Raw genomic sequence first — 18,681 nt, 5'->3', positions numbered from 1 at the left:
CCAATACCGCCATCGATGTTGCGGCATAAAACTGTCGCCCTTCATCAGCCCCGGTGCTGAAAGCGTCCAGCATGCACCATGGGTGTGCAAGATTTCATCCGCTTCGACCTAGACGAATACCGGGCCAAAGTGCGCAATTATGATGATCAGGAACTACAAAAGAAAGAGGTGGTCTTGATTCGCACCGCATACTCGGGCACGGCGGGGATTGTCAGCGGCGCCGTCCTGGCTCCTTCGACAGGAGGTGCTTCTATGATAGGCTGTGTGGCTGCAGGTAGGACAATACACCTCGTTGAACAGAAGCTCGAGGTCGTTCGAGCCGAATTGACCAGACGTGGCTTGCCCCTGCACGAGAAGAGGACTCGAGACCATGCAATTCCCGTGACCACCGGCAGCATAGCTGGAGCCATGGGCTTGGGTATGGGCATGGAAGGACACATGCTGGGAACAGCAGCCGCCGCCGGAGCCAATCTTGTGGCGGTCACTACAGAAAAGCTGGATCGTGTCCAGACAGCTCCGAGCCGCCCGAGTCCTCAAGGTGCGAACAGCTTCCAGCGCCTCAAGAGATCCCTGACGGAGAATGTCACCTCACGCTCTCGATCCCTCCTACACCCCTTTTCATCCGAAGATACGGACCTATTCCACCAATACGACGACTTGGTCGCCCACAAGAAATCACTCGAGGAACGCTACCAGAAGCTCCGCGAAGCGACCCTGGCGGCTGCGGGCGCAAAATGGTACTGGTACGTAGTCTACCACTACCCCTGTGAATCGGAAAACCTCATAATACCGACCAATCCAGGCTTATGGATCGACTCCCTTCGCCGTAAAGACAGCCTTGGTCAATGGGACAAAACCATTGAGCGGTGCACGCGTCGCCGTGCCGACGAAGGTCTGATACGTTTCCGAAAGGATCTCGACGAGACCAAAAAGCGCCTGGATGAGTGGGACGTGATGGTCGTGAAAGTAAGCGTTCGGTGTTGTTTCCCCTCGAGGTAGAAGATGTCTACTCACTTTTTTCAGTGTCTTCCACCGGGACCAATTGCTGCACCTGACGCCAGAGCAGAGATGCTTGTGGTGATGAATCGCGGTATTACCATGTGTCTTCTCCCTCTGGTGTGTTACTGGATACTGAGGCTCTGCTGGTTCAGGCTGGTATATCGGCTGCTCGTCATTGTGCTCCTGGCATTTGGTGTCCGTGCGCGGATCTTGTGGGATTACGAGATGTACCCCTTTCTCCCAATACCAGTCACGAAGATATGACATACATTATTACTTGTACTTTAATCCCCAGCCCCACCAGCTCGCAGAATCCCATTCCTTGTCAGGTCAAGAGGCAACAAGCTCAAGCCGTGCCCTCTAGCGCGTCGACAATGTCCTTGACCACAATCTTCTTCATCTCCATGACCGCCTTCATGGTCTTTTGCATCCTCTCCGCGTTGCCCGAAGTCATGACTTCCTCTACCAGCTTAGGCACGACCTGCCAGTGCACGCCAAACCGGTCCTTGACCCAGCCACAGATCTGCTTGGACTCGTCTATTTCCGCCCCGTCGTCCCCGGCCTCGGTCAGCTTGCCCCAGAAGTAGTCCACGTCCTCCTGGCCCTCGCAGATGATCTGGAAACTGACCGACTCGTTCATCGGGATGTCCTTGGGCTTGGAGTTGAGCGCGAGCCACGTCATGCCGTTGAGGGTGAACTGTCGGCGTTAGTGGTGGGCCTTGTTTGACTCGGATAGTCTCGTGGAAGATGGAGGGAGAGGGATAGTCTTACAGCAACACTCATGACTGAACCAATCAGATGCTTCTGGAAGTCGTGTCCCGTGTCGGTGAAGTGGTTGATGGTGTCGATGGAGGAGTTGGGGAAGATGGACGTGTAGAACCGCGCGGCCTGTTCGGCCTGGGATTCGAAGAAGAGGCACGGGTACAGCGAGATTGGTGCGATAGACATGTTGTGCGAGTTGTCCTCTCTTGGTCACTCAGGAGGAATAGTCGTAGTAGAGAAAGTGGATGCGTCTCTTCCAGCAGAGAATGAATGCGAAAGGATTCTTTGATTGTCCAATTCGATGCAATTCGCTTTTTGGGACGGTACACTCACAGTCTCCGTTTCACGGCATAGTGCTTCGACGTTCCAATGCTCCTTTATATACCCCAGATATTGAGATTCAGCATCGCAAGGCATGTCCTCGTGTTAAACCCCAGACTCGATCCTCGCCACCGCCATTAAAGGGTCTTTGGCCCTGCTAGGCGCCCATTCAGGCAACAGCTGCGCCAAGCCAAGCCTTAACTGGGGGCCCAGACCTTCGAATACTGGCATCCCCAGACAAAAACAAGAATGCCAAATGCCAAACGTCAAAGGTTGTGCCGCACCCCGACACGAGTCTCTTCTACAGCGCTACGACAGATCCGAGTACGAGTGTTGGCTGTTCTTGTTCCTCCGTTCTGCCTGGTCTGGGCGCACTTGTTCGTGCTGTGCTGGTGACAGCCGAGCTAGAAGTGTACGATCACCCATCCCGCTCTTTGGCTACAAAGCTACGAAGTATCAGAAACCAGACTTGGACAATACTGACCAAGAGAATGCATTAGGGGCCAGGAGAACCCGAAGCGCAACGTATCGCTATCAACTGCATCCCTCACTTCTTCTTCAGCGCCGTCACACTAGATCCATCTGGCGTCCCCGTCTTCAATTCCACCCCGGCCCTCTTCTCCCACCCCTTGAGCAGCTCCGTGTGGTCGGCGGTCGGCTCCAGCATGGCCATCGACTGCTTGAAGTAGCGAATGATCATCTCGGGCAGGTCGGTGTCGAAGTGCAGGTTGTCAAAGACCTCCTTGGCGATGCCCACATCCTTTATGAGCAGCGCCAGCTGGAAGCCCGAGGCGTAGCGCCGCGGCAGGGCGTCGGTCTTGTAGCTGTCGGTGGTCGAGAAGTTGCGGCCGGTGCCCACGTTCAGCACGTCGATCATCTGCACGGGGTCCAGGCCGAACTTTTGGCCTGTGACCAGCGCGTCCGACAGCGCCACGATCGACGCCGCGCTGATGTAGTTGTTCAACGTCTTCATGACGTGGCCGGCCCCGAGCTTGCCCATGTGGAAGACGTACTTGGCCATCGCCTGCAGCACCGGGAGCACTTTCTCCACCGCTTCTTGCGAGTCGGAGCCCACCATCAGCGTTGCGTCTCCCGTATCGGTGTCGTGCAGATGTGCCTGCGTGACGGGGGAGTCGACCAGGATGAATCCCAGTGCCTCGAGGTCTTTACCTAGGCTCTGCGTGTCGAATGGGGAAGACGATGATGTGTCGACAATTATGGTTCCTAAGGACGTCAATCAAGGTCCAAATGCACATCAAAGGGCGTCGATACACAGAAGGAAGAGGTGGGAGGAATAAATCATACCAGGCTTCAGGCCCTTTGCAATCCCGTCCTCGCCCAAAATTACCTCCCTGACCACCTTCCCCTGTGGCAGCATTGTCACGACCACATCACAGTCTTTGAACCCTTCGACGCCCTTCTCAGCCACAGACGTGTTGGGGTTCTCCTGGGCGAATTTCTGCTCCCGCTCCGGGTCAGCGTCGCGGACAATCAGACGAAAGCCTGCGCGTGGCAAGTTGGACGCCATCGAGGCTCCAGCCTTGCCCAGGCCGATGTACCCAACTGTCTTGACCGACATGTCGACAGATCCCATCTCTTTCCGTCGACGTACGATGTATTCTGCGGAGGAAACAGCCTTGCCAAGGTCGAGAAGATATACTAAGAAAAGGTAAGGGAGACTATGATCATCCGAGGGTCGTCGAAAGGTTCAGGTATGTGTATGCTATGCGTCACTTCGGCCTACCTTGCCCACCACAACTACCGCCCTTCGCAATTAATTCCGTCTCTCGGATAGGGTACGGCAAGGAAGTACGAGTGTGATGTTCGACGAGATCGCCTCTCCTATGCCGACCTTGCATCACTCACCACCTGTGTGTTCGGATGAGGGGTGGGAAAGGAGCCATCGCCCGCCTTCTCTCTTCCTCACCCGGGCGTCCGTTGTCCCAAGACCCCCGAACCCCACAAAGAGATTGTCACGGGACTGGGGAAAGGGTGCATCCCCAGGATGGGTACTTTCCCTGTGGTCAAAAAGGACCGTCGTGTATCACGGTTACACGGGTAGCAAAGATGGACGAGTTGTTAGACTCCCCGGAGCTCGGTACTCGTGGTGGGTTTATCCCGGGGGGGTTGTTAAGGCCCCTCGAGGCTCTCGTGGCTCCCTCCCAGTGGGACATTCCACGCCCGGGATACGAATATGCTTTTAACTAGCCAGCATCAGAGTTTGGACAGACGTCCATGGCTGCTGGTCGTTGGCAGAGCGGACGTTCGACTACTTCGTTTCGGGTAGCACCAGCCAAAAGGGTCCCAGTCCAAAGACCAATCCCGCCAATTCTTTCGAGGAGATACTCTCCAACATCAACCAAGGGACAAGAAGTCACTCTTCTAGGCACAGTAGTTTTTTTGTGGCCAGGCCCAAGTTGTCAGCAATGGGGCCCTTCGACTTTGGATTCCGAGAGCTCAGCCTTTTGCTTTGCCTTGCCCTTGGTTTTTTTGGTCCCCATAGGATATTTTCCCGTCATGTGCGGGCCCCTTTCGACGGGCTCGATTCGTGCTCTCTGATTTGTGCCAACCCGGTGCTGCTGTTTGCGTTATAAGGAATGGGGTTATTCCACCATGGCTATATATTCGCTGGCTTTGATATCACACCATGCCCCCCGGTCGGTGTGTTGTTTGTGAATCCCAAGATTACCTGTACAGTCTTACTTGTCTGGAGATTGCTTTTCTTTCCTTTCCTTTATACATTACGAGTAAATTAATCCAAGGACGACGAGACAAACAATAACAAACTCTCGGAGCGGATTCACAGCCATGGGCTCCTTGGGAGTCGAGCCTCCTTTGAAAGGTACGTTGCGATAGTTGAAGACCAGAGGCGAAACTCTCCTGAACCCCCACTGTATTGTGCGGCAATGCCTCTAACTCGACCACTGTTGGGTAAAATAGTCATTATCGTTGGAGCCGGGCTGGGAGGATGTGCCACCGCTCTGGCCATGCACCACGCGGGCTTTGAGGTGGTCATGTTCGAAAAGGTCAGAGAGTTCCAGCGCCTCGGAGACTCGCTGGGACTGGGCGAGAATGCGTTCAAGCTCCTGGACCGGTGGTCGCCGTACCTGCGCGACCGTCTGATCGAGATCGGGAACAAGTCGGAATTCATGCAGATCCGTCGCTGGCATGATGGCAAATTGCTCGCCCAACAGCCGCTGATGGACATGGCCGGGTACATTGGCCATCGGGGGGACTACCATCGAGGTTTCTTGGACGCTGTGGCAGAGAAAGGAATACCTCTATACATGGGTAGCGAAGTGAGTGTCCCGGACGCCACATTTCGATCCAGGAGAACAGGTGGTCTGATGTGTGGTGATTCAGGTGGTAGAATACGACGACATGACTCCGTCAGTGACGCTGAAGAATGGAGAGCGACATTTCGCGGATGTTATCATTGCCGTCGACGGTACGACCAGATGTTCACCTTTCCCACCACAGAGCAAATCAAGTGTGCTAACATGGCCTTCCGCCCTTCTAGGCATCAAGTCACGGGCACGGGAGCTGGTGCTCGGGTTCGACGACAAGCCCAAGTCGTCCGGGTACGCGTGCTTCCGGGCGTTCTTCAAGGGCGACAAGCTGAAGGGCGACCCCCTGACGGCCGAGTTTGTCGAGAACGAGTGCGTCAACATCTGGATCGGCAAGGACATGCACGTGGTGCAGAACACGCTGCGCGGCGGGGACGAGTTCAACTGGATCATCACGCACAAGGACACGGCCGACATCCAGGAGTCGTGGTCGCAGCCGGGTGACATGGACGAGGTGCGCCGGCTGGTGACGACGCTGGACCCGCGCATCGCCGCCGCCATCCGCAAGACCGACGAGTGTCTGGACTGGAAGATCTGCTACCGCGACCCGATCCCGACGTGGGTCAGCAAGAACCACCGCGTCGCCCTGGTCGGCGACTGCTGCCATCCGCATCTGCCGACGAGCGCTCAAGGCGCTAGTCAAGCGACCGAGAGCGCGGCCGTGCTGGCACAGTGTCTCCTCCTGGCTGGGAGGGATAATATTCCGTTGGCGGTAAGCTGGGCTTTTTTCTTGTTTCCTGTCGCCTTCCCCAATTCCCTGACATGATTGATCATCCATCATTTGCGTGTCCCACCCCTGATGGCTCTCCCAATACCTTTTCCGTGACACGCTTTGTTATACACTATTGACCCTTGTGCTCTCGGCACACAGACCCGAGTCTACGAAAAGATCCGCTTCCCGCGAGTGCGCCGTGCACAGACCAACGGCGAAGACCTCCGCGACCGATGGCACACGGCGCTGGACCGGATAGGCGACGGCGACGAGATTGACCGGGACTCCATTCTGATAAAGGTATGTAATGTACCTCTGTTTACGCAGTTCGTCCGTGTTCATCTAGTATTACTTCCATGCTTTGATTCCAACTTCTCACATGTCTCTGACTAGAACAACGTGCTTTACGACTACGACGCCGAAGCGGATACGCGCAAGCGATGGGCCGAGATGGCCGCGCTGGTGGGCGAGGAGCTGCGCACGGGCAAGATCTCGCCGCTGTGCTGATTTTCCTGCGAATTGTCGATGGATTATGTCCGGGGTTTGTTACGTTTTGGTCCATTTGTAACGCAAATTCATGCCGTGGTTTGTGGAGATGAGGTATGACGCCTTTGGACTTGCACGTGCTCCTGCAATGATCCCATGGCGTCTGATGGATTTTGGAGTGGTCAAGCAGGGGGAACAACAAGAAGTAGAGGACGAGGACGAGGACGACTAGGACTTGCGGTCAGAGAGTAGTAGAGAGCAGAGAGGAGGTCGAGCAGTCCGAGACGGAGTGTCCGACGGACTGACGCTGTCGACTTGTCTGTACCAATCTATATATCCAGGCTGTATCTGATCTTGATCTTGCTTGCTTGCCCTCTTCTCGCCAATTTGTGTCCTGCTAGTGGACTTGCACCCTTCCATAGCTACACTTCTTTGGCGACTTATCATGGTCTCCCTCGTCCTCGAGTACTGGATTGATCCATCGACACACCCTTCTCCCCTTAAGACACAAATTCTCTTGTCACCCAAAGTCGATTAATTCCTCCACCTCCATCCTTTCAACTAGCTAAAGCTGCCAACCCACTTTAGCCAGCTCTCTCACTCAGAGGTCTCTCGGAGAGGCTACCCATCTACCTTTCTGCCTACAGTATCTACCCATCCATCCTGTCTCGTGACAAGTCTACAACTTCGGCACGACCCCATCGTTTAACAAATCCCTGCGATCGCCATCCAGAATCTCCCACCCTTTACCTCTGAAGCGTTTGCCCCAAATGCCGTTGCGCCCTGGAGCCAGGACACTGTTCGGGTCGAGGGCGTCCTTGATGGTCTCGTTGAAGCGACGCAGCGCGCCGCGCCCCCAGCTGTACGTCTCGGCGACCTGGTCGGCGAAGAGGAGGTGGGTGCGGTACTCGCCGTAGCCCTCGCGGGCGGCGGCGCGGATCATGTCGCGCATGAGGGCGGTGGCGCGGGTCTTTGCGTCGCGGTCGGCGCGGTCGTAGACGATGTTGGCGATGTAGTGCATCTCGCGGCCGGCGACGCACATGGTGGGGAAGACGTCGAAGCCCCAGCGGGCGTGGAGCGCCGTGATGGTGCGGTGCAGCAGGGCCGCGTCCTTGCCCCGCGTCGGCGAGATGGGCGAGAAGAACAGGTGCGCCGCGTTGGGCACCCAGTTGAGCCAGTCGAGCTCCTTGAGCACCGGCACCCCGCTGCACACCTGCACCCGCGAGTGGAGGTAGTGGTCGCCGGGGAGGGAGGAGGGGAGGAGGAACTTGCTGCCGGGGATCTGCCCGAACGCGGCTTTGATGGTGTCCAGCTGCGCCGCCACCGACGCCGCGTCGTCGCCGTACTGCGTCCCGTAAAACACCCACGAGCAGTCCCCGCAGGGCAGTTTCGCGGCGTGTTGGCGAACGACCTCGCGGGGCATGGGCCCTTTCTTCCCGGCATCATCGTACCAATACGACCGGGGCTTCCCCGTCACGGCCAACTCCTGAATAACATGCCTCAGCTGGGGGATGTTGCCCAGCACGCGCCGCTGCGCGAGGGGCCGGATGATCTCGACGATGCGCTCCAGGTCGTCCTCGCGCGGGAACGTGATCATGTACGACTGGTGGTGGCGGACCGCGGGCATCAGCCAGAAGCCCATCTTGGTCACGATCCCGTAGTTGCTCTGGCTGAAGATGCCGTCGACATAGGGGCCGTAGGCCGCCTGGAACGACTGCCACGTCGGGTTGTCGGCGCCGTTGGGGCCGGGCATTGCCCCCATGCCCGTCCGCAGGAGCTCGCCCGTCGGCAGCACCAGTTCCATGCCGCAGTGGTTGGCGAAGTGGTCGCCGTAGGGGGTGTATCTGGCAAGGGAGAGGTTAGTCGGGGTTTTGTCTGATAACAAGTCTTCCTCGTCAGGAGGAGTGAAAGAATGAATACGTACCCAACACCCCGATCGATCGCATTCCCTAGGACACTCCCACCCCCGAGATCGGGACAATCGATCCAGAGCGGCAACCCCCTGCGCTGCACCTCCTCGTACAGGGCGAAATACGACACGCCAGGCTCGACCACACACGAGGCATTGTCCCCGTCCACATTGAGGATGCGGTTCATGCGCCGGCCGAGATCGACGACGACGGAGCCAGGAACCCGGGGCGCCGCGCCGCCGTACCCGATGTTGCGGCCCATGGAGATCGGGTAGATGGGGATTTTGTGGGTGTTGGCCCAGCGCACCACGCTCTGCACCTGTGCCGTGTCGCCCGGGTACACGACGGCGCTGCAGACGAGTTCGTCCTGCTCGGCGATGTGGTATGCGTCGTGGGTGTTGCTGCCCCTACTCAGTTTCCATACCATACACACACACACACACACACACACACACACACAATAATAGAAGAAAAAAAAAATAAGAGAGAGGGAGAGAGAATGGACAAAACGTACGGATGCTCCATGTACCACCCGTCGACCAACGGGCCGTCGTTGACCTGGACATTCTCGTCGCCCAGCTGCCCCTTCAACTCGGCCACAGCTGCGTCAAAGGTCTCCTTGCTCACGTCCGGCGGGAGCACCACTGCCCTCCTCCGAGCCACGCTGTCTGGGAGCGTCTTTTGCGAATACAGCCTCGCCTTCGCGTCAATGGCTTCCTGGGCCAGTCTTCTGGGGACACCGCTGTATCGCGTTGTGAGGTCTGGGATGGAACCACCACCCGCAGAGGACGAGGCTGAGTCGGCCATTTCCTGTGATTTGTTCCTCTGAGAAGCGACGATCCTTCAGGTAAACAAGGGGGGGGCAAGACGGGGTCAAAAAGGACGCTGGACTCGTTGGTGGTCACAGCTAAACGGCAAAAAGTCCATGTTTAGAACTACTTGAACGGGCAACTGCTTTTGCCCCACGACAATAATATTATATTTCAAAGGGTTGAAAGCATCTCTAGGAAACTGCCAGGCCAAAGCTGCAGCTCCGCAAGCCCCTCATTTTCCCAATCTAGCTGGTGGACGCCGGTGGTCACTAGTGGTGGTGGTCCCTATCCGAGGGTGTGGATACAAGGATGGATGGGTATTTTCCCCATGGGCTGGACGGTCCTCAAAAAGCTCTCCCACACAAAACAATGCTGATGCCGGCTTGTCGAGCACTCCTTGGCCGCGCCAGAATTCCGAGGGCAATTGCGAGAATGCGAACTGCCGTGGTGTCGTACCCAGCCTCGTGCCGGAACCCAAGAAGCCTTTCAGGCTGGCTTTCCTGACCGTGGAGATCTTTCTCTGTTCCAGGGGTTCCTATTCCCACGTCTGCTCTGCCACTAGTCGAGCCACCTAGGGTCGCATTAAGAGGTGCATTCGCAGCACAACCAACATATTCAAGCCGGGTGCCCAGACATGGTCCATAGGGTAATGCCCTCGGCTCTCGCAGCATTCGAGAGGTAGTCTTTTGGCGCTTTGGCGGAGCACATGGCACAGGGTAGAGAAACACAGTTACGGGCGCCCAGGTCAACCGAACCTAAGTCGTGTGTTGGACGTTGATCGCCCTCTAGGTCGTTGACCGCGCTTGTCGCAACGTTTCTGAGGTTTCTCACAACATCTTCGACCGGACTTCAAGGAACTGCATAAATCACCGAAGTTTGGCGAGACTGAGGTTGGCTGGTAGTTTCCAAGGCGTCCCCGAGACCAAGGCACTCTCTAACACTCACTGTAAAGACCATGCCAATGTTTTCCGAAGCGTTATCTCGTCTAGCCGGAACATCGAGTTCGTAATAGGCCGTCGTAGTTGAGGGTCAAACATAAAGGAGCAGACCACACGCGCGTCGTACATCCTCGTCCTCGAGCATACAGCAGCTGCATCGTCAAGTCGTCTTTCACCTCTGTAGAATCTTCCTCAAGTGTGCACCTTGGCTGTCGCAATCTGCCTCAAGAGGCATAAAGTCCAAGGGAGGACTCACTCCCCTTGCTGCCCTGCCGTTCATGCTCGACTCGCTCATCCCATCGTCACTGGCACCTCCCTCTCTGTGGGCAAACCCGCCCGAGGAGTTTGTAGGTGCCCCGTTTATGCTACTGGAGGTGCTGCTGGCGCTTTTCTTGTGCTCGAATCTCAACACAATCATCTTGACAAGCGTCCAATAACTATCGGCTGAAGTTTCAAACCCCATTTCGCTGACGTTGGCGCGAGTCAGCTTGGCACGGATATCATCCCACAGGGTCTTCCAGTTGGCCAGGGCAATCTTCATCGGTTCGTATACAAGATGCGGTTCCGCAGCCAGCGAAGTGGCCGATATTCGATTGAGCGGGTTTCCGAAGAGATGCTGCCAACAGTGGGTATACAAAACTTGAGAGTCAATTAGCGCCACGTCCAACGAAACTCCTCTGCAGCAAGGATTCGTGCAAGTCCATACCGTGGCTTAGGTAAAGCATATCCCAACAACACAAATTCTCGTTCTGATATGCCGCCTTGAGCTCGCTAGGATGGACGAACAGTTTCTGGAAAGCTTCGATCAACTTCATCCGCGGACGAGGAAATGAACCCTGCTGCAACATTTCCGCATAGCCTGACAACTCAAAATACTCGGGATGACACGGCAGCTGGAGGTCAACTTCGCAGTAATTGATGCGCGGAGGGACGTTGTTGAAAATGCCCATGGCGGAGTCGAGGGCGAGAATCACATTCATCGTCCTAGAATCGAGTGGTCAGACACGAGAGCCGTCACTAGACGACAATACAAGACAGAAACATACCGAATGCGTGCCTCAATCCGCACCCAGCGCTGAAAAGCAATGTCGTCCGGTATTGCAACAATGTTCGAATGCTGCGCTGATGGCAAGCCGAAATATCGACCGAGCTGAAGTCAAGTTAGCCATGAACAAGTGTGTGGGCAAAGCTGACTGACACTCAGCATTGAAGGAAACCTCTGCCTTCTGGCTCTTCTACGGCCGGCTAGATTGCCTGAGAAGTACTGGACAATGACCACAAGATAGGCCCCTTGAAATAATTGAAAGTGATATTCCACGGCATCCTCGTCTGGTGCTTCCAAAACCCCCAATGTGCCAAAGAATTCGTCCCTTACCTCTGGCAGCGAGAAGACGTATGACTCGATAAGGTCCAGAAGACCCTTCATCCAAGCGACCTTTGTCGGTTCCGAGTACATAGCCCCAAGTGCGACACAGCCCAGCACAAGAGGTATAGGGGCAATCGTTGGCTCAAACGACGGGCGATGAATTATCGGACAGTGCCGGTAGTAGTTGTTGAAGAATAGATTAAGGCAGTGGTCTATTTCGACATGGGTGAGGAGTCCGATGTTTGTCTCCAAGTGCGCGAGCTGAGGACTGTCCGGATACTCGATTGCAAACTTGGTGGCTGCGCCCATCAACAACTGTCTAATCTCATAGGCGCGAGGCTCCAGCGTCAGAGCAGCAGCAGAAACAATACCCGTCCCACTAGTAATGTGTTGTAAGTCGGCGTTCGGGGGATACGAGCCAAAAGTTAGGCTCTCGAAGCCTCCGAAGAAAGAGTCAAAATTTACGACATCCAAATCGGCCAGACTTGCACCGGTAAAGACGTCGTGGGATTCATAGTCCTCGCTCCAATGCGAAGCTTCGGACGAGTCCTCTGCATCGTTGACCGTCACATCGTCCTCGTCACCACCGCCTGGAGGTGTGTCTCGAACCGGGAACCGGGGGGCCAGATCATCCCCATCAGGGGCATTCAACAAATGATGGATGGGTATTGCATCCCGACTCTTAGGCCTGGCAGCCTCTTCTCTTCGTGAGCTGGATAACGCTGCACACACAGGTTAGCAGTCGTCCAACTTGGTGGCAGCCATGACCACTTACATCGGATGCATTCCTTCCCAAGTTCCTGGCAGCGAGTGCAGGGGGTTTCTTGATCACATTTCGTCCTCAGTTTCACGCAAGAAAGGCATGAAGACCTCTTCCGTCCCTTGGATTGCCCCTCAGGTACCGGCGCGGAGCCGCGCTCCTTGCATCGAAATTGATGAGCTCGAAGGACATCACTAAGACAAACATTAAGAACCACCTCTTTGCTTTTGATTGGCGACATGGGTATTACCTTCGCTTAAAGCACTTGGAACAGAAGTTACATGTAAAGGGCCTCTGTGCGACATCTACACAAACAAAGTCAGCACACGCAAAAGCAGACCAAGTTGGGTTTTGTAGAGCCACAGACGTTGCTGCTGATGCCGGAGCATGTGCGCCTTTCGCACAAAAGACTTGGAACACGACGGGCATTGAAACCGGTCCTGCCATTGACGGGTCTGATCCATCATTGAGACTGTCATCGGTAAGTGGGATTAGAACTGTCAACACGGATTGGGGGCGTGCAACGGAGCCAATAGGCTGGCGGATTGCTGGGGAAGATCGGTCGATATTCTCAATGCCAGATTTCGGCAACATAAATATCACACCTTCCACAGCGCGTACTGAAGCCGTCACAGCATGGCGATCACCTGTGGTCGCAGGGTGTGGTTCTCTAGAGGTATCGTATCGTCGGAGATCTACCGATGACCTCAGTGGACAAGAATGGAGCGAGTTTGGACGAGATTGACAAGATGGATGTACTTGTCCGTTGTCGGATCCTGTGGGCTCGGATGACCTGGTCAGGCGGACTTTTGCGTTGTAGTGATCCGGTGAGAATGGCACAGTGGTACACGAGGTGGTGGTGGCATGCAGACGGGTTTTTGATATAGTCGTCCAGGAGAAGTGACAACCAGCAGCCGAGGAGCTGGAGGGGGCAAGCAGCTGAGGAAGAGGACGGTAGTGATGATGACGATAATGGGTAGGGAACTCAACCTCGTGTCTGGGACGGGGTTTGATGGGTGGATCTGGCGGGTTAGTGAAGTAATAATCCATGGGGCGGGGAAGCGAAGAGAGAAGGATGAGGGAGAAGTCATGCGAGCGCAGTCTGGGTCGTCCATACAAAATGCACAGTTCTTGGTTTTGGCTTTTGCCTAAAGTTGCTCCCAGTACAAGTAGCTCGGTACAGACAGCCAGAGAAGGATGACAGGTGCCCGTCGGCCCCCCAGGAGCCCCCATTGTCCAATGCCCAGTGTCTCTGAACATGTTTCTGCCACATGGTTCTAGGCTTCTTCCAGGTAAACCCGGGGCTAAGGGTCGCCTAAACGCTACACTTGCGCATGCCCAGCGCGTGGTTGCCGGGTTTGTGACCTTTACCCCATCTGCTTTGGCCAGCCGGCACGCATTCTCTCTTCTAATTGTGTCCACCTAAATATCCGGGGGAAATAAGGACCGTCGAGCACATGTGCTGTCCATACGAGCACCTCGTATTACTCATTCATGAACCACGATACCCTCATACTTGCAAAATTTTCAAGAACAACGCGGAGACTCTTCGCATACAGAGCCTCCGTGGGTGCCACCGTCGCCACCACTCGACAATATCGTCCCTCCGCCCTCCACCTCGTTCCCTGCGGTCTGTGGGATGAGAACTGCGTTCGCTCCATGGGCCGATCTCTTAACCACCTCCCGCATCTGACTTGGCAGATGTTCTCGCTTCCTGAACTACTGAAAATGCACCCCGGAGATGCTACCAATCCGAGATGCATTGTCTCCCTCTTCACGGGTCGGATGTTGTGGTGTCTCTCACCGCCATTGCGCCAAAGCGCAACCGCAATTTAGAGGATTCACAACTTGACGGAACCAATAACTTCCTTGTCCAGCCTCTGCGTGTTGACCATCTCCGGGACAATCTCAGTGATCCTAGTGGCTCCAGATAGGGCCATGTTGCCTTGGAGCTCTTCGCGCAAGATCTGGACCATTCTTCTAAACCCAGCTTCTCCATAACCACCGGTGAGGCTGAACAAGAAAGGTCGCCCCAGCCCGACTGCACGCACCCCCAAGGCAAGGGCCTTTAGGATATCGGTACCGCGCCGAATCTCCCCATCCAAGAAGACCTCCATTGGGCCACTGAGCAGATGCGGCGCATACCGTCGGATCTCTAGCAGAGTGATCATCGGCGCTTGTGCCCTGGACGCAACAATTAGGTTTCGTTCAAAGTGCGGAGACGAGACATGACTGACGTATCTTGGGATCGACCTCCGTGGTTGGACAAAACAATTCCTTCCACCCCGTTTTCGTACGCGAGTATGGCATCTTCGACACTCTGGATCCCCTTGAGAACAAGGGGGAGTTGGGTCACTTGACGGATCCATGCAATATCACTCCAGGTCAACGTCGGGTTCAGCAGGCCACTGGCAGCCGCTTTGGCCACCCCGGGCTTCTGTTCCTCGAGCGTGACATATTCGTCCTCGCCGCTGATCTGAAATCGTGTCAGAAGTGCCAGGCACGTTCTTTCACGCGCCGGCGGAGTGGTCTACCTACGTGAGCCTTTAATCGATCGTCACGTTCCCGCTTTCCAAGAACCGGCGAGTCCACCGTCAGCCAGATGGCACTCACGCCCAGTTTCTCGACACGACGGATCATCGCTTCGGTCTTCTGGTAGTCTCGATTGAAATATAGCTGGAAAAAAACAGGCTGATTCTGACTGATCCGTGCGCGCATGATGGCCTCGATTGACATGCTGGGGCTCGTGGGTATTACCTGGATCAGGCCTTCTTTCCCAGCTCCGGCAGCTAATGCGCATTCCGCGTCCGGATGCGCGTACCTCGCCAGCCCCGAAGGGGAAACATAGACGGGCAAGCTGGTATTGTGGCCAAGAATGGTGGTTCTCGTGTCGACATGATCCACGTTGCGAAGGACACGAGGACGCAGTGTCAGCTTGCGGAATGAACGAGCAGCTTCGTATCTGCTACGTTCATCGTCTGCTCCCGATGAATAGTAGGCCCATCCGGCAGGACTGAGGGATTGCTTTGCCACTGCTTCGAAGTCATTGACACTGATCATTGACCTTAGGGGTCGGGACCGCTTTTGCTTCTGCTGTGGTCTTGGTTGTGATGTCGACTCTGTCTTTGGCATCGTGTCCGGATCGATGAGCCCTCGAAATGCAGACGAGGGAAGGGTCTCTTCCAGCAACTCCGGACTGTGCACACTCTCGTACTCGGCCGTGGCATCCTGACCCGCAGTCTTTAAGAGAATCTGTGGCCCGCCGGGATGTTGGTCGAGAAAGTCTGCAGCATGGTGTGTTGATCTAGTGGCCCAAGACTGGCTCCGATGCACGCACCTGTGATGTCGTAGACTTTGCCGTACAGAGCGATCCAGCACGACTGGCGATCATTGTGCCTGGCGACTTGGGAACTCTTTAGCTTCTTCATCCTCGCCTTGGAGGTTTCTGGGGTCGTTTATCGCGCGAGTTGACGTGGCATACGCTTGTCAACTTGTTAAAGGACTTGTAAGTACCCAGTTCGCTGCTTGCCTCCTTGGAAGCCGAGACAAGTCGAGTGTCATTACGAGGTGCACAGGAGTCGGGCATTGAACCGATGCTGTACCTTTGTACCGAGGGAACCGGGGAACCGGGGAACCAGAGCACCCACTCGAGGAGTATTGGTGTCGATCCCCCCGCTGATGCCGTCTTGCCGCGTGAATTACCCCAAGACCGAAGCTTGCTTCACTTGGAAAGGACCTATAAACGAGAATCATCTGTCCCTTGAAGAGGCTGACCTCCATCTGGCTTGCTGCGTTATCTCAACGAGCCATGATAGGCGATTAGCCATTGCAAGGTTAGAGTTGATGATGACATTCCTTGTGTCAGACAAAGAATGTTGTTTTTGTATGTCACCGAGGATGCCCCATGCCAGGCATGCCTGGGTGCCAGGTAAAGTACGGAGAATAACCTTATATGTTTGGCAGAAGTGTGGAGCAGCACCGCCTGTACCGCCTGTAGTGCCTGTACTGGGTAGGTACTGTACGTAGTGGCGATAACGAACCCCCACGCTGACGACCGGTCACCCCGTCTGACAACACCCACAGCACATACGCGCAATACCTAACCTGCTAACCATGTTTTGAAAAAACTCGTCTCGCGAACAGAGGGAAAAAAGAGCGATAAGCCCCCGTATTCAAGACTAGTTTGTCTTCTGAAGGGCGTCAGTCTCGGCATCCCTGAGCCCAAGCCGCATTGGGTCAGTTTCACAACAATTGCGTCGGTTACCATCGAGAAGAGGCGGGTGTGTATGTATGTATACATACCTATCTGTGGGAGGAAAATTTCCTCCCTCACTCGAACTCTGACCTGACTGACCACGAGAGCAGAGAGCAGAGAGTGTCAAGGTCGAACGACGACGACGACAACAACAACAACAACCCGCGTCGCATATAAGAGTCCGTGCCTAGTGCCAATACCTTTGACATGGCACAGGCTCTCAATGTCATGCTCTATGGGCTGGGCGCGTACGTTCTTTGGTCGCTAGACTCGAGAGGCTCGACTGATTGGCGGCCAGGATCGGCTCATTTTACGCCTTCGTCTTGAGCCGCAGCCAGCGTGTCCGGCTGACCGTGGTGGCTCGTTCCAACTACGAGGCTGTCAAGCAACACGTACGTACGACCTTTGCATAGTTGGCTATTTCGTTCCCGAAATTCGATCCGAACGAGGAACGTCAAGGCTAATCACTGTTGATCGTAAATGTCCTACAGGGTCTACACATCAAAAGCGAGAATCACGGCGACCACATCGTCCATCCGGCCAAAGGTGAGCAAAAATCCTCGACTCACCCGTGCTCCGGACGAGGAGAATGTATGGCACGCCGCTGACAAAGGAGTTGCAATTAATTGTCGGATTCAGTGGTTCGCACACCGGCCGAAGCAGGAGAAACGTACGACTACGTCGTGTGCGCGCACAAGGCCATCAACCAGGCATCAGCCACCAAGCAACTGGCGCCCGCGGTTGACGGGAGCAAGACGTGCGTGGTCATTATCCAGAACGGTGTCGGGAACGAAGACCCTTTCCGGGAAGCGTTTCCCAAGAGCCCGATCTTGAGCTGCGTGGTACGTGATCTTCCTATCAAAACCCCCCCCCCCCCCCTCCCTCTTCCTGTCCCCCCCGGCCCTCCTGTCTAATCCGCCACACGTACATTCTTCAACTGACGGATGAGTACACACAAGACGTGGGTCGGGGCCAGCCAAAACACGCCCGGGACCGTTCACCACTGGAAATCGGAAAACACGCAGATCGGCATCTTCCGCAACCCGGAGCTGGACCCGGCGGTCGAACAGGCGCGGCTCGACGAATTCACGTCGCTGCTGCGCGAGGGCCACACGCCCTTCTCGGTCGAGGACAACGTGCAGATCCAGCGGTGGGAGAAGGTGGTGTGGAACGTGGCGTGGAACTCGCTGACGACGCTGACGATGCTGGACACGCACGCGTGGCTGAGGTCGTCGCCCGACGCCATGCCCCTGACGCGCAACCTGATGCGCGAGGTCATCGACGTGGCCCGCCGCTGCGACGTGCCCCTCCGCTACGAGCTGGTCGACGAGCTCATCACAAAGATCCAAGAGATGCAGCCCATCGGCAGCAGCATGCAGACCGACGCCAAGATGGGCCGTCCCATGGAGGTCGATGTCATCCTGGGCACGCCCGTGCGCAAGGGCAGGGAGCTGGGCCTGTCCATCCCGATCCTCGAGGTGCTGTATACCTTGTTGCTGGCGGTGGATTCGCGGATGAAGCCCAGTTCGTCATAAAGTCTGTGGAGGGATTAACATATATCCCTTTGTGCCGAGAGTTCTGCCGTACTAAATTTAGGCTGAATTGAAATGTCTGACCGAAGTTTATTACTGTTGACGTTCTTCGCCAAAGTTAGGCGGCTAGGCGGGTTCCCAAATTTGGGATTCCAACACAATAGTCCCTGACGATCGTCTGACAGAGTTATTTGATAAGGTATATATTAAGTGTACGGAGCACTATATGTATATTGTACTACGGTAACATTCCATACCGATCCAGGTGGGGAGGTGGTTAAGTAAGAATCTATACCACCTTCTCGTCGCCACCCGCTGATGCCGCCTGTAGTGCGTTACCATAATAGCCTCCTTGTGCGTTGACATCGGCACCCTTCTCGAGTAGTATCTGTACTACCTTCTCGTGGCTACCCGCTGATGCCGCCTGTAGTGCGTTACCATAATCGCCTCCTTGTGCGTTGACATCGGCACCCTTCTCGAG

The 18,681-nt window shown here is 55.6% G+C and overlaps 9 protein-coding genes across 9 annotated transcripts in view; 3 read left to right on the top strand and 6 right to left on the bottom strand.

Moving 5' to 3' along the window:
• Nucleotides 1-78: 78 nt before the first annotated feature.
• Z517_11726 (uncharacterized protein) lies at nucleotides 79-1,263 on the top strand (the record flags this gene model as incomplete). The annotated part of the gene is made up of 2 exons (XM_013423309.1): nucleotides 79-966; nucleotides 1,024-1,263. 2 exons carry the CDS (start codon nucleotides 79-81, stop codon nucleotides 1,261-1,263), a joined length of 1,128 nt encoding a protein of 375 aa, XP_013278763.1.
• Nucleotides 1,264-1,345: 82 nt separating this feature from the next.
• On the bottom strand, nucleotides 1,346-1,947 carry Z517_11725 (uncharacterized protein; the record flags this gene model as incomplete). The annotated part of the gene is made up of 2 exons (XM_013423308.1): nucleotides 1,346-1,696; nucleotides 1,771-1,947. 2 exons carry the CDS (start codon nucleotides 1,945-1,947, stop codon nucleotides 1,346-1,348), a joined length of 528 nt encoding a protein of 175 aa, XP_013278762.1.
• A 682-nt stretch (nucleotides 1,948-2,629) lies between these two features.
• On the bottom strand, nucleotides 2,630-3,661 carry Z517_11724 (uncharacterized protein; the record flags this gene model as incomplete). Its single annotated transcript, XM_013423307.1, has 2 exons — nucleotides 2,630-3,306; nucleotides 3,388-3,661. 2 exons carry the CDS (start codon nucleotides 3,659-3,661, stop codon nucleotides 2,630-2,632), a joined length of 951 nt encoding a protein of 316 aa, XP_013278761.1.
• A 1,327-nt stretch (nucleotides 3,662-4,988) lies between these two features.
• Z517_11723 (uncharacterized protein) lies at nucleotides 4,989-6,648 on the top strand (the record flags this gene model as incomplete). The annotated part of the gene is made up of 5 exons (XM_013423306.1): nucleotides 4,989-5,381; nucleotides 5,446-5,530; nucleotides 5,603-6,141; nucleotides 6,301-6,441; nucleotides 6,535-6,648. 5 exons carry the CDS (start codon nucleotides 4,989-4,991, stop codon nucleotides 6,646-6,648), a joined length of 1,272 nt encoding a protein of 423 aa, XP_013278760.1.
• A 658-nt stretch (nucleotides 6,649-7,306) lies between these two features.
• Z517_11722 (uncharacterized protein) lies at nucleotides 7,307-9,344 on the bottom strand (the record flags this gene model as incomplete). Its single annotated transcript, XM_013423305.1, has 3 exons — nucleotides 7,307-8,471; nucleotides 8,552-8,938; nucleotides 9,052-9,344. 3 exons carry the CDS (start codon nucleotides 9,342-9,344, stop codon nucleotides 7,307-7,309), a joined length of 1,845 nt encoding a protein of 614 aa, XP_013278759.1.
• A 1,115-nt stretch (nucleotides 9,345-10,459) lies between these two features.
• Nucleotides 10,460-12,439, bottom strand: Z517_11721 (uncharacterized protein; the record flags this gene model as incomplete). The annotated part of the gene is made up of 5 exons (XM_013423304.1): nucleotides 10,460-10,926; nucleotides 10,994-11,271; nucleotides 11,334-11,437; nucleotides 11,486-12,365; nucleotides 12,429-12,439. 5 exons carry the CDS (start codon nucleotides 12,437-12,439, stop codon nucleotides 10,460-10,462), a joined length of 1,740 nt encoding a protein of 579 aa, XP_013278758.1.
• Nucleotides 12,440-14,254: 1,815 nt separating this feature from the next.
• Z517_11720 (uncharacterized protein) lies at nucleotides 14,255-15,841 on the bottom strand (the record flags this gene model as incomplete). The annotated part of the gene is made up of 4 exons (XM_013423303.1): nucleotides 14,255-14,597; nucleotides 14,651-14,889; nucleotides 14,952-15,697; nucleotides 15,751-15,841. 4 exons carry the CDS (start codon nucleotides 15,839-15,841, stop codon nucleotides 14,255-14,257), a joined length of 1,419 nt encoding a protein of 472 aa, XP_013278757.1.
• A 1,034-nt stretch (nucleotides 15,842-16,875) lies between these two features.
• On the top strand, nucleotides 16,876-18,203 carry Z517_11719 (uncharacterized protein; the record flags this gene model as incomplete). Its single annotated transcript, XM_013423302.1, has 5 exons — nucleotides 16,876-16,916; nucleotides 16,967-17,060; nucleotides 17,160-17,214; nucleotides 17,308-17,510; nucleotides 17,628-18,203. 5 exons carry the CDS (start codon nucleotides 16,876-16,878, stop codon nucleotides 18,201-18,203), a joined length of 969 nt encoding a protein of 322 aa, XP_013278756.1.
• Nucleotides 18,204-18,489: 286 nt separating this feature from the next.
• Nucleotides 18,490-18,681, bottom strand: part of Z517_11718 (uncharacterized protein) — a gene marked incomplete at both ends in the record, with an annotated part of 3,434 nt that continues 3,242 nt past the window's right edge. Inside the window, one exon of the mRNA XM_013423301.1 lies at nucleotides 18,490-18,650. Coding sequence (XP_013278755.1) covers nucleotides 18,490-18,650 — 161 coding nt within the window. The remainder of the gene's footprint in view (nucleotides 18,651-18,681) is intronic.

Source organism: Fonsecaea pedrosoi, assembly GCF_000835455.1.
Source record: "Fonsecaea pedrosoi CBS 271.37 unplaced genomic scaffold supercont1.8, whole genome shotgun sequence".
Classification (NCBI taxonomy): Eukaryota; Fungi; Ascomycota; class Eurotiomycetes; order Chaetothyriales; family Herpotrichiellaceae; genus Fonsecaea; species Fonsecaea pedrosoi.
Note: the sequence above shows the minus strand (reverse complement) of the source record. Positions and strands in the feature narration are given on the sequence as shown.